Source organism: Numenius arquata, chromosome 5 (genome assembly GCF_964106895.1).
Source record: "Numenius arquata chromosome 5, bNumArq3.hap1.1, whole genome shotgun sequence".
Classification (NCBI taxonomy): domain Eukaryota; kingdom Metazoa; phylum Chordata; class Aves; order Charadriiformes; family Scolopacidae; genus Numenius; species Numenius arquata.
In genome coordinates, this window is record NC_133580.1 from 5,197,689 (window position 1) to 5,217,039 (window position 19,351).

General features: G+C 56.5%; 4 protein-coding genes across 4 annotated transcripts; 1 reads left to right on the top strand and 3 right to left on the bottom strand.

Annotated features, from left to right (window-relative positions):
• Positions 1 to 264: 264 nt before the first annotated feature.
• Positions 265 to 5,657, bottom strand: LOC141464534 (aryl-hydrocarbon-interacting protein-like 1). Its single transcript, XM_074147499.1, has 7 exons — positions 5,562 to 5,657; positions 4,720 to 4,899; positions 4,349 to 4,537; positions 4,095 to 4,271; positions 3,841 to 3,982; positions 3,042 to 3,326; positions 265 to 338 (listed from the first exon to the last, which is right to left on the bottom strand). Exons 1-7 carry the CDS (start codon positions 5,655 to 5,657, stop codon positions 265 to 267), a joined length of 1,143 nt encoding a protein of 380 aa, XP_074003600.1.
• A 539-nt stretch (positions 5,658 to 6,196) lies between these two features.
• Positions 6,197 to 12,367, bottom strand: TAF7L (TATA-box binding protein associated factor 7 like). Its single transcript, XM_074148256.1, has 11 exons — positions 12,077 to 12,367; positions 11,285 to 11,363; positions 10,592 to 10,725; positions 10,072 to 10,198; positions 9,805 to 9,863; positions 8,727 to 8,799; positions 8,218 to 8,334; positions 7,830 to 8,018; positions 7,622 to 7,734; positions 7,250 to 7,309; positions 6,197 to 6,641 (listed from the first exon to the last, which is right to left on the bottom strand). The coding sequence occupies exons 1-11, from the start codon at positions 12,140 to 12,142 to the stop codon at positions 6,597 to 6,599; spliced, it is 1,062 nt and encodes a 353-aa protein (XP_074004357.1). The 5' UTR covers positions 12,143 to 12,367; the 3' UTR covers positions 6,197 to 6,596.
• A 138-nt stretch (positions 12,368 to 12,505) lies between these two features.
• Positions 12,506 to 16,901, top strand: LOC141465066 (magnesium transporter NIPA2-like). The gene is made up of 5 exons (XM_074148255.1): positions 12,506 to 12,654; positions 13,211 to 13,267; positions 13,933 to 14,023; positions 14,164 to 14,324; positions 15,606 to 16,901. Exons 1-5 carry the CDS (start codon positions 12,516 to 12,518, stop codon positions 16,238 to 16,240), a joined length of 1,083 nt encoding a protein of 360 aa, XP_074004356.1. The 5' UTR covers positions 12,506 to 12,515; the 3' UTR covers positions 16,241 to 16,901.
• On the bottom strand, positions 16,702 to 19,273 carry TIMM8A (translocase of inner mitochondrial membrane 8A). Its single transcript, XM_074148258.1, has 2 exons — positions 19,062 to 19,273; positions 16,702 to 18,619 (listed from the first exon to the last, which is right to left on the bottom strand). The coding sequence occupies exons 1-2, from the start codon at positions 19,182 to 19,184 to the stop codon at positions 18,458 to 18,460; spliced, it is 285 nt and encodes a 94-aa protein (XP_074004359.1). The 5' UTR covers positions 19,185 to 19,273; the 3' UTR covers positions 16,702 to 18,457.
• Between the last annotated feature and the right edge of the window lie 78 nt (positions 19,274 to 19,351).

The following is a 19,351-nucleotide window of genomic DNA, read 5'->3' on the forward strand; positions in this document are numbered from 1 at the left end:
GGCCCCGGTGCTCTGGGGCCACAGGCTGCAGAGGGAGGAGATGCCTGAGCCCAGGGGGCAGGCAGGGCTGCATGATGGTGTGTGGCATCCTGCCCCAAACAGGGCTTGCTGTGAGGACAGGGACAGGGCTGTCATTGCTGGCTGGGACGGGATGCGGCGGTGAGCTGTTCGGGGAGGTTGGGACCAAGACAGCGTGCGGTTGGCTTTGGTGTGCTGGCAGAGGTGCCAGGCAGTGCCCACAGCAGGGATTAGGCAATGGCAGCCCTACAGCCAGGTGTTGGGGACCTTGTGCTGCAGCGTCCGCTCGCAGAGGTGTGGATTGCTGTCCTTGCCGTCCCCTCTCACACCCGGGGGAGCCGCAGGAGCGCAGTAGGGGTGGCACTGGTGTTAGGCTGGCTGTAACACGCTGTGTTTGACAGCGGTGATGAACCACATGCCAGGCTGCATGACCTGGCTGGACCCCCACCATTATCCCAGTGGCAGGATGGAGGGAGCATGGGGAGGAGCGAGGTTTTGGCCTGAGGGATGAGGTCAGGAGCACCCAGCTTGGGGGGAGCTGGAGGGAAGGAAAAGGCAGGAGGAGGGAAGAGCTGCTGGTCCCAGTGCCAGGCGCGGGGAGCAGCGGTGGCCAGGCTGGGTGCTCGGGCCGTGTTTGGGAGCCGGGATGGGGCAGGGAGGGGAGCAGGCTGGCTAATGCTCTGGTAACCATGTACCGTGGTGCTGCTGTCCTCGCTGCTTCGCGCCATCTCTGCTTTGGAAAGAGAATAAATTTGTATTTATACTGAGACCCGGATCGGTGCTCTGGCCTCTTCTATCTGTGCACCTCAGCTGGGTCAGGGCAGCTCCCGATGCTGTGCCATCCCGGCACCGCTCCTGCAGGGCTGGTGGGACACAGATGTCCCTGTGTCCTGTGTCATCCTGGCTGTCCGCACCATTGGAGGCAGAGCAGAAACTGTGAGCAGAGCCGCGGGTTCCCCAGACACAGGTGTGTCCCCCGACCACCATCTTCCTTCGTCCTCTTCCAACAAGGTCTGCTCAGGACCATGTGGCAGCCTGAGTGCTGAGACAGGGGCTGTGTGGGGACAGTCCCTCTTCCTCACCCAGGAATGTCTGCTGTAGGAAACCCTTCAGCCCCAGCAAGGATGGAGGCAGCAGTGGGATGCTGGGGCAGGGAGTTCTCTCCCTCCGTGCTTTCTCCCTGGAGCCCCTTTAATGTCTCCAGTGCCCAGAGGTGTCCGGGTGCCTCTGCCCCAAGTGCTGCCCATGTTCCCTGTGTCTCCATGGAACAGTGAGGGGCTCAGCTGAGGACTACCCCAGGGCAAGGCTGGGGGCTCTCAGGCCCTCCCCACTGCATGGGGTGCAGTCCAGCCTTGGCTGATGGTGAAGCCTGCCCAGGACTGATACTTGTAGGGCTGGAGCTGCTCTCACCCCTCCCGGGAAGGGCTGGTGGTGCTCGGGAAAGGCTTGACATGGGGGACTGCAGTAGCTACGAGGACAGCTCTCACACAGGAGAGATTCAAGAGCTTAGATGGGGGTGAAACGCAGCCTCTTTAACACTCCCTCCTAAGGGTAGAGCAAAATACCCCATCCCTGCGCTGCAGGCTCCAGGGCAAGGTGGGAGGTGCAGGCTGTGATCAGGGAAACCGGTCACGTCCAGGAACAAATCCAGCACATGCTGCCAGGGAAAAGCTTTTATTTCTCAGCCAGCAAAGCTCAGCGGGGCCCAGCTGAAAGGCGCTGGAGCCGATGAGTCGGGGCAGGGAGGCAGCAGGCACTGTTGCACAAGCGGGGCTGGTGGCCCCGGCGGCAGTGGGGTGAGGACAGTATTGTTCCTGTGTCACTGCAAGGCCAGTCCCTGGCCCTGGGGCTCCCTCTCAGGGCACAGCAGCCCCGCTGCCTGTGCCGTGCCACCTCCTCATCAGTGGTCCAGCAGCTTTTCCCACATCCAGGGGTAACTGGCCCTGCTCAGGGCTGGCCATGTCCCAGGGTTGTGGCTCCAAGCTCTCTGCTCTTGCTGCACTGTTCTGGGGGTGCACTGCTTCCTTCCATGACTGCTATGGGGCAGGGGGGTACCTCTGCCCCTCCACCCAGCTCCTTGTCTGCCCCCAAGCCCCCAGCCTGGAGCACCACCCCAGGGGTGATGCTCTCCGGGGGGATGCTGCCTTCCCCAGCATTTCCTGGGCCACTGCCTGCTCGCTGCTCCCCACAGCTCCCCTCTTCCAGCTCCTCTCTGGGGGTTTCATCCTCCAGCTCCAGGGGCCCCTCAACTGGCTCTAGCCCCTCGCTGGGGGACTCCGGCTCTGGGGCTCTGCCTGTCTCAGCCTTGGCCATGCTTCCTATGCCAGGCTCCCCACTGGCTTCCTGCTCCAGCCCCAGCCTGAGCCCTTCTGCCTCTGCCCCCCCTGCTGCCCCACATTGCCCTACTGCCAGCTTTTCCATCTCTGCTGCTGGGCTCTCTTCTTTCTCCTCCTCTACCTTCTTCTCCTTCTCCCTCTCCTCTCTTTCTTCCTCCTCCTCCCTCTCTTCTTTTTCTTCTTCCTCCTCCTCCCTCTCTTCTTTTTCTTCTTCTTCCTCCTCCCTCTCTTCTTTTTCTTCTTCTTCCTCCTCCCTCTCTTCTTTATCTTTCTCTTCCTCCTCCACATGTTCCTCCTCTTCCCCTTCTTCTTCTTCCTCCTCCTCTTCCACCTTCTCTTCCTCTTCCCCTTCTTCTTCTTCCCCCTCCTCTTCCACCTTCTCTTCCTCTTCCCCTTCTTCTTCTTCCCCCTCCTCCTCATCACCTTCCTCCTCTGCCCCTGTCTCTGCTCCCCTGCTCTCTGGCTTTGCTCCACAGGTACCCAGGTTTGCTTCTTCCCCCAATTCTGTCCCATCCCTCCCTTCCACCTCTGCTGGCTGCTCCTGGGCTGCTTCTCCTCCTGGTGCTGCTCCTTTACACCCGGCCCCGGGGGTCCCTTGTTCTGCTTGGTCAGCCCCTGGTTGTTCCGCTTCTTCAGTCTCTGCACCCTGCTCCCCCTTCCCAGGGGTCTCTGGGACCCCAACTTCACCCTGGGGTGCCTCTTTCTGCAGCATCGCCCCATTGCCCACCTCCCCGCTCTCCTGCCCCTCGCTGACCCGTGGCCCTCGGGGTGGCTGGAAGAGCCCTTGGTAGCGCTTCCGATCCTCCACGTGCTTCTTCCTCATCCTCTCCCCCAGCTGCTTCAGCTCCTTCTTCACAGCGGCCGCCATGGAGGGGTCGAGGTGAGCCACCCGCAGGAAGTCCTCCCGTGCCTCCCGCTCATTCCAGACAGCGGCGTGGGCCTTTGCCCGCTTGAAATAGGCCTTGGCGTTGTCTGCCGGGAGAGGAGAGCCCCCAGTGGGGGTCCTGCAGCTCAGGGCCACCAGCCACAGGAGCTAGAGACCCTGGGAATCCAGGGGACATGGAGCACAGGAACCATCATAGGTGGGGGAACATGGGGTGGACACACTTGTAGGTAGGGGTGCCATCAGGGGCAGGGGGACCTGGGACATGCACTGTGGGCACCAGGGGACATGGGGAGCAGGGATCATCATGGGTAAGGGGAATCATAGTGGGCAAGGGTGTCTGGATGATGTGAGACAACGTCATGGGCAGAGGGGCCTAGAGGACACAGGGTGCAGGTGCCATTGTGGGCAGGGGAAACCAGGTGTATGGGCAGGGGGACCTGAGACACTGGTCCTGCAGTGGACATGGGGATCCAGGTGACATAGGTACCATCAGAGACAGAGGGATGTGGGAAGAGCATTGTCATGGAGGGGGGGATCCAGAGGACAGAGTCCTCCGGGGCCATGGGCACAGCTCGGGGGAGGGATGCAGGGCATGGGTACCGTTGTGTTTCTGGAGGAGCTCCGTCGTGTGCTCCAGCACCTCGTAGTACTCGCCCAGCTCCAGCTGGCACTGGCAGTAGTTGAGCACCAGCGGCGTGACCAGGCTCTCCAGCTTCAGCCAGCCATCCTCCCACGGCTTCTCCTGCCCCGGGGAGTTCACGGCTGTGGCTGTCCCCTCCCGGGCACCCAGTGCCCACAGGGCTTTGCTGAAAAGGGATGGCAGGGATGAAAGGAAGTGGCTGGGTCCTGCTCACCTTGGCCTGGAGGTTCCTCAGGCAGATGACAGCCTCCTGGTACTTCGCTGCTGCCTGCGAAAACTCCTTGCGGAGGACAAGGCGGTTGCCCTCGCGGTGCAGCACGGGCACCGCCGCCAGCTTCTCCTCCTTGCTCATGGCCCAGGTGTCACGCTTGTATGCTGAGGGCTCCTCCACCTGCAGGAGCAGCGGGACCTGAGCTGCCTGCCCTGGATGTCCCCACGCTGGCCGCCATCCCCTCCATTCCCCCTTACCCGGAACAACTCCATGATGAAGATGAGGGGCTGCGGTGTCCGCTGCAGCTCGTCCAGGTCATCGTAGCCCGTGCTGTGGTAGTCGAACATGTTGCCCATGCCACAGCGGTGCTTCTGCCCTTCCAGGGGGTCCCGGCCCTCTGCGATCCTCCGCATGCCCCTGGAGACCAGGGCGTACATGCCCGTGTGCTGCAAGGAGGGGGAGCACCCTGCTCAGCCACATGGGGCCAGCCTGCACCCCCTTCCTCTGGGGCAGCCCCCCTGGTACCGTGGCTATGTGGCACCTGTGCCCCCTGTGCTTGCACCAGGCAAGACTGGAGCATCTCTGGGGTGCACCGAAGGGAGTGGGTGCCCACGGGCCCCTCACTCACGATGGCGTCGCACCAGAACTCGGCCACCTCCCCGGCTCTCATGGAGCTGAGCAGCGTCTCCCAGATCTCCAGCTTGAACATCTTGCCCACAATGATCTCCATGGGGATGCCAGCTTCCCGGCTGTCGTCGATCACTGTCCTCTCAAAGTCATCCTTCAGCGTCTGGAAGTGGAAGGTGATCTGCCCCGGAGAAAGCTCAGTGTTGAGCTGGGGGAGGCACTGCAGTGAGAGCCTTCCATCCCCTCGCCAGCCCCGAATCCCTAGGACACAGGGCCCAGGACATGGGGCCAAGTCTGCTCCCGGCGAGGTGCTGGTTTGATTGGCAGCTCTCCATCCGCAGCGGGAGATTGTGCCTCCTACCCACTTATCTTAGACAGCAAGCAGATGGTGGAGCGTCTTAACGCCCATCGGTGCTGTATCTTGCTGCTCTCTTTGGCTCCCCCTTTATAATCCAGTACAGAGGACCTGGCAGAACCCATGCTGATCTACCCCTACCCATGGGCTGGGGAATCTCAGAAACCCCCAAAAGCTCTCTGTTGGCTGTTCGACACATCAGGAAAGGCAAATTTCCAGCAACCCATCGTGGCTGCCGAGCTCCGACAGCTCCAGGACAGAGGGAGGAGGTGGGTAACAGCACCAATGTGAGGCGAAGGGAGTGGGCAATGTGGCTGCCTGTGCCCAGAACAGTCCTTCCTGCTACCTCCCTTGAGAGGGATCTCCTCAAGATGGGATAGCCCCAAACCACAGACCTGGAGCTCGGTTTGTCCCATGATGGCAGGGATGGCGGTGTCAGACCCGCTCCCCTCTCCTAGTGCTTTGGGGTACCAACCGAGACAACTTACCTTGCTCCCGTCCTGCAACTTCGGCAGCTCCCCTTGGCCTCCATGCAGAATCTTCTTTTTGACCCCTTCCACGTTCAGCAGGTAGGTTTCCTCCATGGCTGCTCCTGCCGGGCCCCAGGAGCCGGTCACAGGCACATGCACGCGGGCACGCTCTGGCCCTTCCTGAGCTCAGCGTCTTCCTCAGGGTCTCTCCCTTTCTTCACTATCCAGACACACATGTCATCTCCCAGGGCTTCTCCCGGCCTTTTGCTGGGGCAGAGCCTGGAAGCCTTCTGCCCGTCCCCTGCCCTTTGGATTGTGAGAGGGGCGTCCTGCCGTGGCACACCCTCACTGAAGCCCACGGTGCCCTCCGTTGCGTTCTGGAACTGCCTTTCTAATCCTCTTCCCACCCTGCCAGGTTAATCTGGGATTTGCCTGCCTAGTCTGTGAGGAATTAAAGAAACTCCCTGATCAGGAGGGCCTCGTTCCTCCCACAGAGTGACAGCTCACGGAGTCCCCTTCGCACGCAGTGACCCAGCCACGCCAGGGGCGTTTCAGGGAAGGAGCCCAGCACCAGCCGGGGGCTGTGCAGGGTCAGGCACAAGGTGACAAGAGGCAGCGCCGGTCTGAGCTCCAGAGACCACAGAGGAACAGTCCTGGGTTGGAAATGATACTTTATTGAGTCTGGTTTGCAGACAGGCATTCCTCAAACACAAGAACAAGCTCCTAGGAGGCCACAGCCCATCAAGTCCAAGACTCAATAAGATGCAGAAAGCATCTCGCTGTCCCAGAGGGAACTAAACCCCTCTGGGAGAACAGTGCTGTATGTTTACAGCAAACCCAGGGGTTTGGCTGCTCTCACGGGCATAGTTCAATTCTTTAGCTCCACCAGCCAAGCCCAGCACAATGTATGTGAGAGCAGCTCTGGAGACGGAGCCTCTAGCCCTGCCCAGCAGCACATCTGGTGGCAGAGACCTGTGACTAGAGCAAAGACTCCAGCGTGGCAGATGAACGCTTCCAGCTCTGCTCGCAGGGACAAAGACCCAGGCTCGCTCCTCACTTCTCCATGAGGGACTCCAGCTGCTCCTGCAGGGATGTCATCTGGAAAGAGAGAAGGTGGCATTACAGTAAGGCAGGGCTGGGGCTCCTGGCAGCTCCAGCCCAAGCACTTCTGTGTTTCTGCAGATCTTCCACCTACGCCAGTGGCTGCTCTGCCTGTGCCTCGCAGGAGCCGTGCCTGGGCACCGCTGGGGCAGAACTCAGCACCGCCCAAAGGTAAAGCCGCACAACAGGAGCCCGGGAGCAGGAACCTCCTGCCTCGGTACCTGGTTGAAACTCAGCAGAGCTGCCCAGGCAGGGAATCTGCCAAGACCCCGCAACTACTGCCCTTCTTTTAGACGGGTACTAGTGGTTTTGTGTCATGTTTTACCCCAGAGAGCAATCCTAGCAGCCTTGGGCTGCTGACTAGATGTGTTTTGGCTCATTGCTCCTCCAGAAAGAAGACTGCAATCAATCCCATTTCCTATACACCTCCTTGTGCTTTAGGAAGCTCCATGCAGCTATAGAGGAGGTACAATCACACCTGGACCTGTAACACTGGAGTTCAGAGCAGCTGGTGTGGTACAAGATTTGGGGAACCTTGTCAGAGGCCAAGCCTAGAACCGTGTCATGCCCCAGTCCTCCCCACTCCACTGTGGGAGTTTCCTCACCTGCTGCTTCTCTCGCTCTTCCTGCTGCTTGAACTCATCCAGCACGGCCTGGAGACGGGTCTGCAGAGACAAACATGCCAGACCACAGTTACCAATGTGTTCTCCAACTGAATGTGTGCTGGCACAACACGTCAAATGGTACAGCAAGCCCCAAGCTGCACCGACAACCAGCCCCCTCATCTGTTACAGTTTCATGGATTGTTTTGCCTCCATGGGGAAATGCTGGAGTGTGTGTGGTCACACCACAATTATTTTTAAGCCAGCAGGTAAAGGCCCCTGACTTTTCCAGGGCAGCAGGAAATCAGTCTGCTGGATCTAACGGCAAGCCAGTGCTACGCAGAAGACTTGAAGAGACCCCAGGAGAGCTCTCACCTTGAGGGCTAGGTTCTCCACTTTCATGATGAGATCTTCCTGGCGCTTCCTCCTGTCCTGGGTCTCTTGGAGCTTACTTTTCAGGTTGTCAATCTGTTTCTGGATCCCCATGACTGGAAGAAAGAGTGAGCTCAGACCCAGAGCAGAGCTGGGCAGCGCAGCCTGCCTGGTACCCTGGTGATTCTGCTGCACTCTGCCTCCCGCTCACCTATCTGGTTGGACCCCTCGTTCTCCTGTTGTTGCCCATCGGACTCATTGAGCTTGTCCTGCAGCTGCCTCTCCAAGTCCTCCTCAGTGTCCATGATGTTCAGGTCTTCATCGTCATGATGATCCCTCTCATCTTCGTCTTCGCTGCTGCTGCTGATGTCATTAAATATCTCCCGCAGTTCATCATGTTCTAGAGGGGTGCAGAAGGGAAGAGGGAAAACACAGCTGATGACCTCTCAGCACCCTTTGCCTGGTAGGGATTAAGTCAGTACAGGGTGCCTGTCTCAATGCCCTCCCTCCTTTGCTCTTATTAGGGCTTATCCCAGAGGGAATAGGCCAAAGTGATTACTTGGTGACTAGAAAGAAAACAACAGCTTTCCCCACTGCACCTGAGGAGCCATGGCCTTGCTTATGTCCCGACATCCCCGGAGAGGAGATGTCCAGGCTGGTGAGCGAACCATGGTTGTCTACTTCTTTTGTTTCATCTTCAGCAATGACTTCCCAGCCTGACAGCAGGAACAGATGAGTCAAGGGAAAAAGAGGAACATGAAAGATGCAGAACGACTAAAGAGTGCTAAAAACTGCAGGAGATCACTGCCCCTCCAACAAGTCTGGCCTTGCAGCTATGAATATCCAGGACAAGCAACCCCAGCCCCCTTTTTTCATGATTCCTCCTCTGCTGTTAAGCTCCTGCTCACTACAATAATTCAGAAGAAGAAGAAATGATGAGCTCCGAACAAGGCCCAATGAAGCTCCAAAACTTCAGTGCCGCTTGTGTCCTCATCTCCCAGCCTCTCACACCCACCCAAAGCTGAACTTGTTTCTCCTTTCCACAACCCCCCAGGTCACACATTGCATCCTGTCCCCAACTTGAGCTTTTTTACTTTTAAAAGGATACGGACACTGACAGCTTCAGCATCTGTGCTCAGGAGACGCTTCACCTCTTTCTCCACATCAGGAGACTCAATATACTGGGCCAGAGAGGGGGAAGAGAACGGACACTGTTAAATGCCTGTGTGAGCCCCTGGTGCTGGTCAACTCCAACCCTCCACCTTTGGACAGACCCCTGTTTCAAGCCTCTTTTCTCTTATGCTTTCTGCACATGTTCACCCTAAAAGTAATTTATGCACCTCCAGAAAGCAATCCATCTTCTTTGTGCAGAGCTCCTTGGTGGGTTGTACGCTCTCATTTTTCTACTTATACTACTTACGAAATTAGACTTTCTGTGTGTACGCAGAAAGTCCTTGAGGTGCTGTTTCCTGATGGATGGTCAACTCAACTCCTTCCCATCACACTCAAAAGAAGGTTTCATTTTTCACTTTTAAATTAGCCAGGAATCTTAATGCAGTGACATCAAACCCCTCCTGTGGGCTATAAGAACGTCTCAAGTAATTTGTTTCCCAAATGTCATGCAAAATAGCACTCCATCCTGTTCTCAGAAACTGCAAAGCGGAGAAGAACAAGTCTTCCCAGCCTCACGGTGCTGCAGCTCCCCAACACCTTGCCTGGCTTGTGCATATGCACAGAGACAGTCTCTGAGCTCCATCTGTTGTCACTCCCCCAGCTGAAATGACAGTTATTCTATTTGTAGTGCTGGTTGTTGGGAAAGTGAAGGGGCCATGCACAGAGAGAAGATTTCAACCGGGAAAGCAGGAATGAGTGAAGCCTCATCTCCATGCAAGTCTTCCTTTTGTCTCTGAGCAGGAAGAGCCGCACTATGGCAAGGCAACCACGGGAATGGAGTTCTCTGCACAGAGGACCTTCCCCTCAGAAGCATCTTGGAAAACATGGAGGAAGCATCCAAAGAAGTGTTTAAATCTACTACCCTGCCTTCACCCTCACCTTGGGCAAGGAAACATGTGAAGCAATGTTAAGAAATTACATGTTTTCTGGACGAATAGAGTGTTACAGCTCTAATGTCTCTGCCTTCCTATCCCTTGGTTATTGCATCCGTATCTCTGTGAGAAGCGACTCACCTTCTTCTTAGCTGTCTTCCGGAATCGTCTCTTCCGTACATTTTTCAGAGGAAGAGTGACTGTGACAGAGGAAACAGATTGCATGTGTCAGGCAGATGGCCTAACAGCAGAGCTGCATGCCAACAGGGAGAAGATCCCTTCAGGAACAGGGAGAGCACTGAAAACGGAGCAGCAGCACAGCCGGGACAAAGCAGTGGTGAGCGCCCTGCGCAGCTGTGGGGACACTGGGGTGGTGGGATGGAAGGGTTTGGCACAGCCTCTACTCACTGCCATGGTTCCAGATGAATTTCTTCTCTCTGTCCTTGTCCTTCTTCTTGTTTGCCTTGGGGTCAGTGCTCACGGTTTGCTCTTCCAAAGGCGGGTAGAGATCACCATCCACAGTGCAAACAAGCATCTGGAATCCCCACGTAAACACAAAAGGGTGCTTATCGTAACGCAAGGACAAAGGGATGTGAAAGCTTTTCTGGAAGATGACCAGTGACTGCCCACTGCATCTTGTGAGCCAAAGGGATTCACAGGCACGGGGTACAAGAAACACGATGTTTCCCACTCAGCTCAGTTCATATCTAAACACAGCAGCAGTTAAGCTGTTACAAGGAGAACCCCATTTTGTGCTTCAGAAATGGGATTTCTAAACACCAAGCAGAGTGGGGAATTTTAAACTGCTAATATTGTGAGAATACAGAAGTTGGCCATGGGTCTCCAGCTGCCAAAGCGTACAAGGATTTTGCTGGAGAGGGGAACAAGGAATTAAGCTGTTGGGGTAGGCAAGAAGGACAGCCCATACCTGGCAAATATCCGCTGTCTTATAGAAGGTTTTCTTGTCAATGGTTTTTAAGCTCTCGATGATGCAGGGCAGATCCACCAGCTTGGCTGCCAGCGGCACCCGGTCTACACGGACAATCCCATGGCGCCCATCCGCTGTGGAAAGGCAGGAGACGGGTAAGTGCTGTCACTAAACAGCTAAACTGAGCAATACATTCCCGGCAACAGAATCATGGAATTGTCAGAGTTGGAAGGGACCTCTAGAGATCATCTAGTCCAACTCCCCTGCTAAAGCAGGATTGCCCAGAGCACATCACTCAGGACTGCATCCAGGCGGGTCTTGAAAACCTCCAGAGAAGGGGACTCCATGACCTCCCTGGGCAGCCTGTTCCAGTGCTCTGTCACCCTCACCGTAAAGAAGTTTTTCCTCATGTTTTCATGGAACTTCCTATGTTCCAGCTTGTGCCCATTGCCCCTTGTCCTGTCACTGGGAACCATTGAAAATAGTCTGGCTCCATCGTCCTTCAACCCACCCTTTAGATACTTGTAAGCATTGATAAGGTCTCCCCTCAGCCTTCTCTTCTCCAGGCTAGAGTCCCAGCTCTCTCAGCCTTTCCTCATAAGGGAAATTTCACAGGGAAACACATGCAAGTTGCACAGCTTCACTTATGGACACTCAGAGGAGTTTTGAGGTGCCCTCATCCTGCTCACTCACCATGTAGCTCAATGGTGAGCCTGTCCTTCAGGTTGACATTCCCGGACTGTACCGCTCGCCGCACGGTGGAGGCATATTCCTGGGAAGGTTGGACAGACTCACATCAGGAATGGGTGTGCTTCCTACAAGAATCACCGAAGGCTTCTGTCCAACCTACCCACACCCCTGCCATCCCAATGCAGAAAAACAACTGCAAGAGCCACAATGAAAACTGCACCCGCCTCCCAATACCACGTATTAACCCTGTGGCTCTGCTATTCCCAGTGCAGAGTATTCCCAGTATTTCACGCCCTCCTGACATGATACGGCTGCGACAGCGGTGTGAGACCCCTGACAGAGGACCACAGCTCTGGGGGACGTTGCAGCTCCCCTCACAGCTCTCACGGGCTCAGCAGGACACAGTTTCGGCTTTAAGCACCTGACAAATAGCATCAAGTGCACCGGCAGCCATAGCAACCGAAGACCCAGCACTTGCCGAAGCTCTACCCTTACAGAAATTTCCTCCCTCGTCCTCTAAGTTGTCTTCCGAGCCTCCTGCTCCGTGTCACTCCCCTCTCAAGAGGAGGCCGTGGAAAATCTCTTCAAATGAGTGGGAATGTGCTACCCAAGGCCAAAAGCATACAGCCTGCTTCCATCTGCACATGGAAGCTCCACAGACATCCCACTGGCCTGTCGTCCCGTCCCCCCCCTCCCCCTCGCTAATCCCTCTCCAAAGCCCGGTGCTCCCCAGGCAAACAGGACCGAGGCTCGACGGCGGCCGTTTCGGCTGTACCGGGCCCGGCGGCCTCTCACCGGCGGCAGCCGCAGCACGAACTGACTCTCCAGCTCATGCGGGGCATCGTCCTTGCTCTTACTCATCCTCTCTTCTTCCTCAGCTCGCAAAACCAGACACAATCACCTCCTGGCCAAGAAGGCTCCTCCTACACGGTAACGCCAGCCCGACACCCCCGGGGCCGTGCTCTCGCCCACGGACACCGGCGGGGGGAGCTGGGGCCTTTCCGGGGCCGTACACCCCCGGGCAGGGCCTGTCCGGTGGCCGCGGCCGCCCCCGGCCCTCCCTACCGGAGCCTCCCGCGTCCGCCCCAGGCGGAAGCCGGCCCCGGTGCGGTGGCACAGACTACCCCCCCCCCCCCGCACCGCCCGTTCCATTCGTTCCGCCCCGTTCCGTTCGTTCCGCCCGGCGCCGGGGAAGGGTGTTGCCGACGCACCGGAAGCGGCGGCGGGGGCTGCCATGGGGGCGGCGGGCGGGCGGACCGGTTTCTACGTGGGGCTGGGCCTGGCCTTGGCCTCCAGCGCCTTCATCGGCAGCAGCTTCATCCTCAAGAAGAAGGGGCTGCTCCGGCTGTGCCGCCGCGGCCGCGCCAGGGCAGGTACCGCCGCCACCGGGCCGGGGGGGGGGGACGGGGACGACGGGCTAGGGCTAACGGGGGAGGCCAAAGCGGCCCGGTGCCTCCCCTGTCACCTCCACCTCAGGGCCGTAGGCAGACACCCCCGGGCTGTCGCTGCACCCCCAGACCCCGCGGGTCACCGTAGCCTGTCCCCGAGCAGCGCTGGGCCTGGGCCGCCCCCCTGCCTTGTTTGGAGGGGAGGTTTGGTCTAAAAGTGGACTTTTTCCGCAGGGATAGGCAGCCATCGCCACTAAGACGTGTCTGTAGAACCGCTCACGCGTCCTTGAAACATGAGAGAATGCGGGGATAAAACGTGGGAGAAGCTGGGGGATAAAATCTTTGGGTTTACGATAAGGAACTGGTGGTTGCCCATGCCTGGGTCGGGCGGATGTGTCAACCAGGCAGACCCAAGGCAGCCGGGAACTTAGAGATGGTCGGGCTGTTCCCGTTTTGCTTCTCCGAGGCAGTTCTGGCAGGATAATGAGCTTTTCGTGTACCTTCATCTGAAGTTTCTTGTTGCTCTTTCTTCCTTACTTAGGGCAAGGAGGTCATGCGTACCTGCAGGAATGGCTTTGGTGGGCAGGGCTGCTGTGCAGTAAGTACCCCCTCTGAAACTCCAGCAACACACATTTAAGAGTGTGTTTGTCATTACTGCTTGATTTTCATCCGAGTGTCTGAGGATGTTGTCGATCTAATTGTAACTCTAAAATATTCTGAAGTCTCACGGGTTACGAGGTTTCTCTGCTAAACAGGAGTTGAGGCGCTGGGTTAAGTGCTTCTGAAGGGGTCTGCCCAGATGATGTAGTTACAACGGCACATCCAGCACCGCGCGTTTAGTGCTGCAGTGATTTCAGCAGCTCTGGTTTACACTTTGCAACGTTAATAACCAATTGTACTTGATTTACCCTTTAAAAAGCTGTAGAAGCTGTTCCAGGAGAAGAGCGTGACTTAGAAATATGAAACGGGTCAAAACTCCTTCAGCTTTGAGGACGTTATGGAAATACTTTTCTGTGGTTACTGCTCAGCTGCATAGCCCCATGCGGCCACTAAGGATCACCATGCGTAACCACGAGCCTTCTCTTCCCAAGAGAACCTATATTTGGCTTCTGCTTGTTCTTGCTGGTGCTGTTCTTTCCTGGTTGCATGACATACCTCAGAGAAACATGGTGGAAACCGAGGCTTTCTTCTGACTGCTCTCAAATGTGCATTATGCTGAATTACTCCTACTTTGACGCTCACCTGACAGAGTTTCTCTTGCAGTGGGAGTTGGAGAAGCAGCAAATTTTGCTGCCTATGCCTTTGCCCCTGCAACACTGGTGACTCCACTGGGTGCTCTAAGTGTTCTTGTTAGGTAAGAAGCCTCAGAAACACCCTTACCTCACCCGCCACCCCTTAGTGGTGAAAGCAGTTGCTCTGCTTTCCTCTGTCTCTTCCCTCAGGCACTCCATCCCTTGGCCTAATTGGATTTGGGCTTTTTTTTCTATCTTTCAGTGCAGTTCTGTCTTCCACCTTCCTGAATGAGCAGCTGAACGTTCATGGGAAGATTGGCTGCCTCCTCAGTATCCTGGGCTCCACGGTGATGGTGATCCATGCTCCACAGGAAGAAGAGGTTTCCAGCCTGGAGTCAATGGCAGAGAAGCTGAAAGATCCAGGTACTTAAATAAAAAGGATCCTGTTAAGTTCAGGCTTGGAAATGACAGTAGAAGATAGGATACAACTTGGCTAGATTGGGAAGGACTGAACTAAAGGATAATTGAGCTGTTTCTTGCTCTGCATCTCAGTGGAGGAAACATTCCCCTGTGTCCAGGATAGCTTGTGGGTTGCTTTCTGGGCTGGGAAGAGGCTGGGATCTCCACGCTCTAAATGTGAAATCATGGTGACTGTCAAACAGCATTTAAGGCACGTGCTCAGAGGATTTACACCTTATCAACTAGCTCAAAACACAGGGGGCCATGTCAGCTTCAGAGTAGCTTTTAGGACTGTCAAGTCCTCTTGACCCTGGATGAAAGAGGCAGATGGGAACCCCACTCCGCAGAGAGGGTGTCTGAGTGATGCTCCCAAGTCACTGGGTCTGTGCTGAAGGAAGGATGAGAACTTGGGTTGTTAACTTAACCAAATGTGTGGGGTTTTTTGTGCTGTCTGTGAGGTATAGACGCAAAAAGCGAAGAGCATGGGAATTAGCTGAGCTGTCAGCAGAAGGGGATGGCCTGTGGCAGTGCCGGGATAAGAGAGAGAATTCCTGTAGACGAGGGTGACAGTTGTGTGGCAGAGGGAAGACAGAGGAGGAACTTCAGGCAAAGATGAACCAGCGATTCAAGGAATTATGCCCAAGATCAAGTAGTCCTGATATTTATGTTAGAGGATGAATCAGGTTGAAAGGATTTGATTTGGGCAACAGCGTGAATGGCAGAGTAAATCACAGGAAAATGGAGGAAGGAAGCACAGGGAGAAGACCAAAGCAGAGTAACCGGTAAATGCTGCTGCTCATTAGAGGGAGTGCTCTGGCACTCCTGTGATGTGGCGCTTTTCTCTTTATCCCACCACAGCCTGCAGAGTTCAGGTAAGGCGTCCCAAGCCTTCTGCCACCCTCCTGGGCCTCCTGCAGAGCTGTGCCCCCCATCTTCCTGGTCAACAAGCCCCCCACCTCCACTAGTGCCATAGAGCCTGGCTGTGCCCCTTCCCCTTCCCGCACACGTATCCCCTGACAGGCTGATTTGTGGGGCAGTGCTGTGATCAGCCCTGTTGTCTCTGCAACATTGCTTAGGCTGATGACCAACTCTGCTTCCCAACCCCAGTCCCTGCAGGTGGAAGCTAAAAAGACAGACTGATGCGGCAGTTCCTTGCCTGTCCTCCATCTCCGCTTGCTGTTCAGTGACATCTGTCACTGGTCCTACTGTTCTCTGATAGAGCTCTTTAATTCTTCTTTCCCCAAGGATTCATTGTATTTGCCGTGTGTGTCCTGGTGAGCTCCCTTCTGCTTATCTTCGTGGCTGGACCCCGTTACGGACAGAGCAACGTCCTGGTTTATGTTTTGGTCTGCTCCGCCATCGGCTCGCTTTCTGTGTCCTGCGTCAAAGGCTTGGGGATTGCCCTGAAAGAACTGTTTTCCGGGAAGCCGGTCCTGAAAGAACCACTGGGCTGGGTGCTCCTGGTGTGCCTGGTGATCTGTATCAGCGTCCAGATCAACTATCTGAACAAAGCCTTGGACATCTTCAACACATCCGTGGTCACGCCTGTTTACTACGTGCTCTTCACCACATCAGTCATGATGTGCTCTGCCATCCTCTTCAAGGAGTGGCAACACATGGTGCTAGACAACATCATCGGCACCATCAGCGGCTTCCTCACTATCGTGTCTGGCATCTTCCTTCTCCATGCCTTCAGGGACATGCCCTTCACCCCCGACCTCCTGCCCCTCTTCCTGCAGCAAGGCAGGACAGACCCATGCGCCTCATGGAGGAGTGCAGACAGGCATCAGTCATGTCAGCACCAGCCTCTTCTGCCCTCAGAGGACAAAAGCTGTCAGAGCACAGAGGAGGAAGAGGAGGAAGAAGGTGAAAGCGTGTGAGGAAGCCTCTGAACTGCTAGCTTTCTGCTCCCACTGCAAGGTTGGACATCCTGCCTCAGCTGCTGCTGCACTAGCAGGAGTTGGCAGTGACCATCTACCTGACCTGCCACAGGCTGACAGGGACAGCAGCTTCCTGTGGCTACGGACAGGAGCCCTGGGAACAGCTCAGTTCCTGGGATCTGGTGCCTCTTTGCTGTTCTTTTACATGAAGAATTGATCTGCCCTCATCAGGACAGAGGCTTTGGCGGTGCAGAGGTCCACAGCACTAACACAGTGCTAACCCTTACTGAACGTGAAGAACACGCATTTGGGGACACCTCACAGCCTTTTTTTTTAAAATATACTTAGAAGATTAATAGTTACAAAATAATCTAACGTGGTGCTAAGATTACACGAAGATGAATGTCTGGCTTTAAAGATGACATACCCAGAATATTAATTCAAAAATTCCTCTGTCAAGTACTGGTTTTGCTCACTCTGCTAGAATTTATTTACAGATTCACATCCAAGAACAGAATACAGCCAAAACTGGAAAACTTCAGTGGTGCTGCCACGTGCTGCTGTGGCTCTTACGGAGGGACCAACCTCTTCACCCATCGTCTGCAGTGCGGGTTGATTAAGTACCTGCTTAATATTCTATTAAAAACCGATTTGTTCAGTTACTGAGTGGCTACTGACACATTTGTACCGAGAGCTGGGCCAGCACTGAAAGGGCTGAAGGATCACGGGGGTAGGAAGAACCGTGCAGATGCTCGAGAGAAAGTCAAGATAGGGGACAGGAGTGACCCAAGAGTCCTTAGCTACCGAGGTAAGTCTCTGAACGATGACTAGACAGCTGTATCCTCACTTCGGTGGGTTTATGTCTGCATAGCTGTTTAACCCATCCTGAATTTGTTCCCAGGAAGGCTGCTGGCTACAAGCCACCCGTGTTAGGCACTCACACGCCCTCTCCAGCCACCAGTGGCAAGTGGACATGTACCAACTGCTTTCCCAGGTTCCTGTGCAGAGCTGCAAGTCGCTGGCAAGTGGGTCACTCTAGGCTTCCCAGAGCCCTGCTGTACATAAAGCACTGCTGGATTGCTACGCTGCCTTTCCAGAGGGAGGATCAGTAGTTTATTGTTTTTCCACTTAGAAGCTCCTCTCTGTGTCCTGGGGGCAGAGGTGCAGAAAACACAGCCATAGGCCTCCCTCCAGTGATCTCCACAGGTAAAGGTGCATGAGATTATAAAATAGCTGGTTACTCATTTCTTGCATTTAGTCTCTCTCTAAAGAAGCTACTCCTTTACAGGACAGCAGGAGCTGTTAACCCTTTGGGGAAGAGGAGGGCAGGCCATAGACTCCCCCAGAAACGAGGGGAGCTCACGGGAGCAAATTAATTGAGAAACAAGTGAGAATTCAGAGCAGACCTTCTAGCCAGGAGACAGTCATGCACCCTCCCTGCTAATTTTGCAATAAATTTGCAATACACAGGATCACTGGGAAGGAGGGGGAGTGACAAGACGACTAGATTTTTCAATTCTCAGTGGCCATCTACCTGAACAAAGAAGAATCTCATATTAAAAATTGACCCAGTTAATATTTATTACGTTGGTCAGGGGAAAGCAGTTAATGGAGCGAGTCAGTATTGACAGAGTTGTGCTGCAATTTGGTAATTTGCCACTTGGCCACATGAATGATTTACTTCTGGAAGCCTGAAAGTATTTTCCAGTAGTGACTGCCTGGGATGATCGCTGTGCCCAACGAGCTCTTCTCTCTAAGGGTACCTGTACCGGCCTGCGCAGCGATGGCGCCTGCAGGGCTCGTTAAGCATTTACCCGGGAGGGTTCGTTTTGTGCAGCACCCATGAAGGCAGCGGTGGCCTTGCCCAGAGCTGAGATTCCCACCAGCGAGCGTCACCATCCCTCCGTCCGGCTGCCTCCCAAATGCTCCCTGCGTAGTGTGGGTAGCCCCGGAGTCCCAGCACGACGAGGGCTGCTGGCCCGCGGGGCCGGGAGCAGTACGTCACCCCGAGGAGGGGCAACCTTGCCTCTGTCCTGGGCTCTCATCTTGCTGCAGCTTTCCCGAGACTGACACTTAATCGAATCCAAAACCCCAGAGCTGATCCCGGCTCATTTCAGGCGGCATAGTGACCGGGAGCCAGCACGGCGGAGGGTCCGGCCTGGCGGGGGGGTGAAGGGGGAGGTGCTGGCCGGTGTCCCCCAGGGCGCAGGTCCCCCCTCAGTCGGACAGGCTCTCCGAAAAGGCCGACTTGGATTTCTGCGTCTGCTCCAGCCGGTTCAGGATGAACTGGCTGGTGTCGATGAAACGCTCCACGCAGTTCACGAAGCACGTCTCGGCCCGGCTGTCCAGCTTCGGACCCGGCTTGTCCATGCACTTCTCCTGCACACAGTGGGGCGGGGGAACCGGTGGTCCCGGGGGCACGGCGGCACGACACCCCCCCCCCCCCCCTCCCGCACAGCGGTGACGTGCCCTCGGGGCTTCTCCAGCCCTCGGGCACACCGGCGATATACCCCCACCTCTCCTCGCTGGAGAGCCTCATCCTCTCGCCCCGTCCCGTCCCGCCCCCGGGGCTCTTCCCGGCCCGGGCCTCCCCTTCCCGAGAGCCCCCCCCCCGCCGGTCTCACCGGGGCTGGGACTGCTCCCACGGCGGCTCCATTTTGTCCCCATCTCCCTCCTCCCCCTGGGGACAAGGGTCAGCGCGGCGTCCCGGCCCGCCTGTCCCACCACCACCCCCCGCCATACTCCCCCACTCTTTCCCTCCCCTTCCTCCCGCCCTCTCTCCCGCCGCCCCGGTCACCGGAGCCGTCGGCCCCGCCCGTACCCAGCAGAGCTCGGTCATCTGGTGCACCAGCTGCTGGAAACGCTGCTTCTGCGTCTCCACTTCGATGAACCGCTGGAGCTGGGGATCGGCGCCGGCCAACCCGGCGCCGGACGGCGCGTCCATGCCGTTAGCGGTACCGCCGGTATTACCGGTACCGCCGCACCGCGACCTTCACGTGCCGCGCCGCGCCGCCTCCCTCGCGCATGCGCCCCGCCCGCCCCTTCCGCCCGCCGCCGCGCATGCGCGCCCGCCCCCGCAGCGCGCCCCCTAGCGGCGGGGCGGTGCCGGTG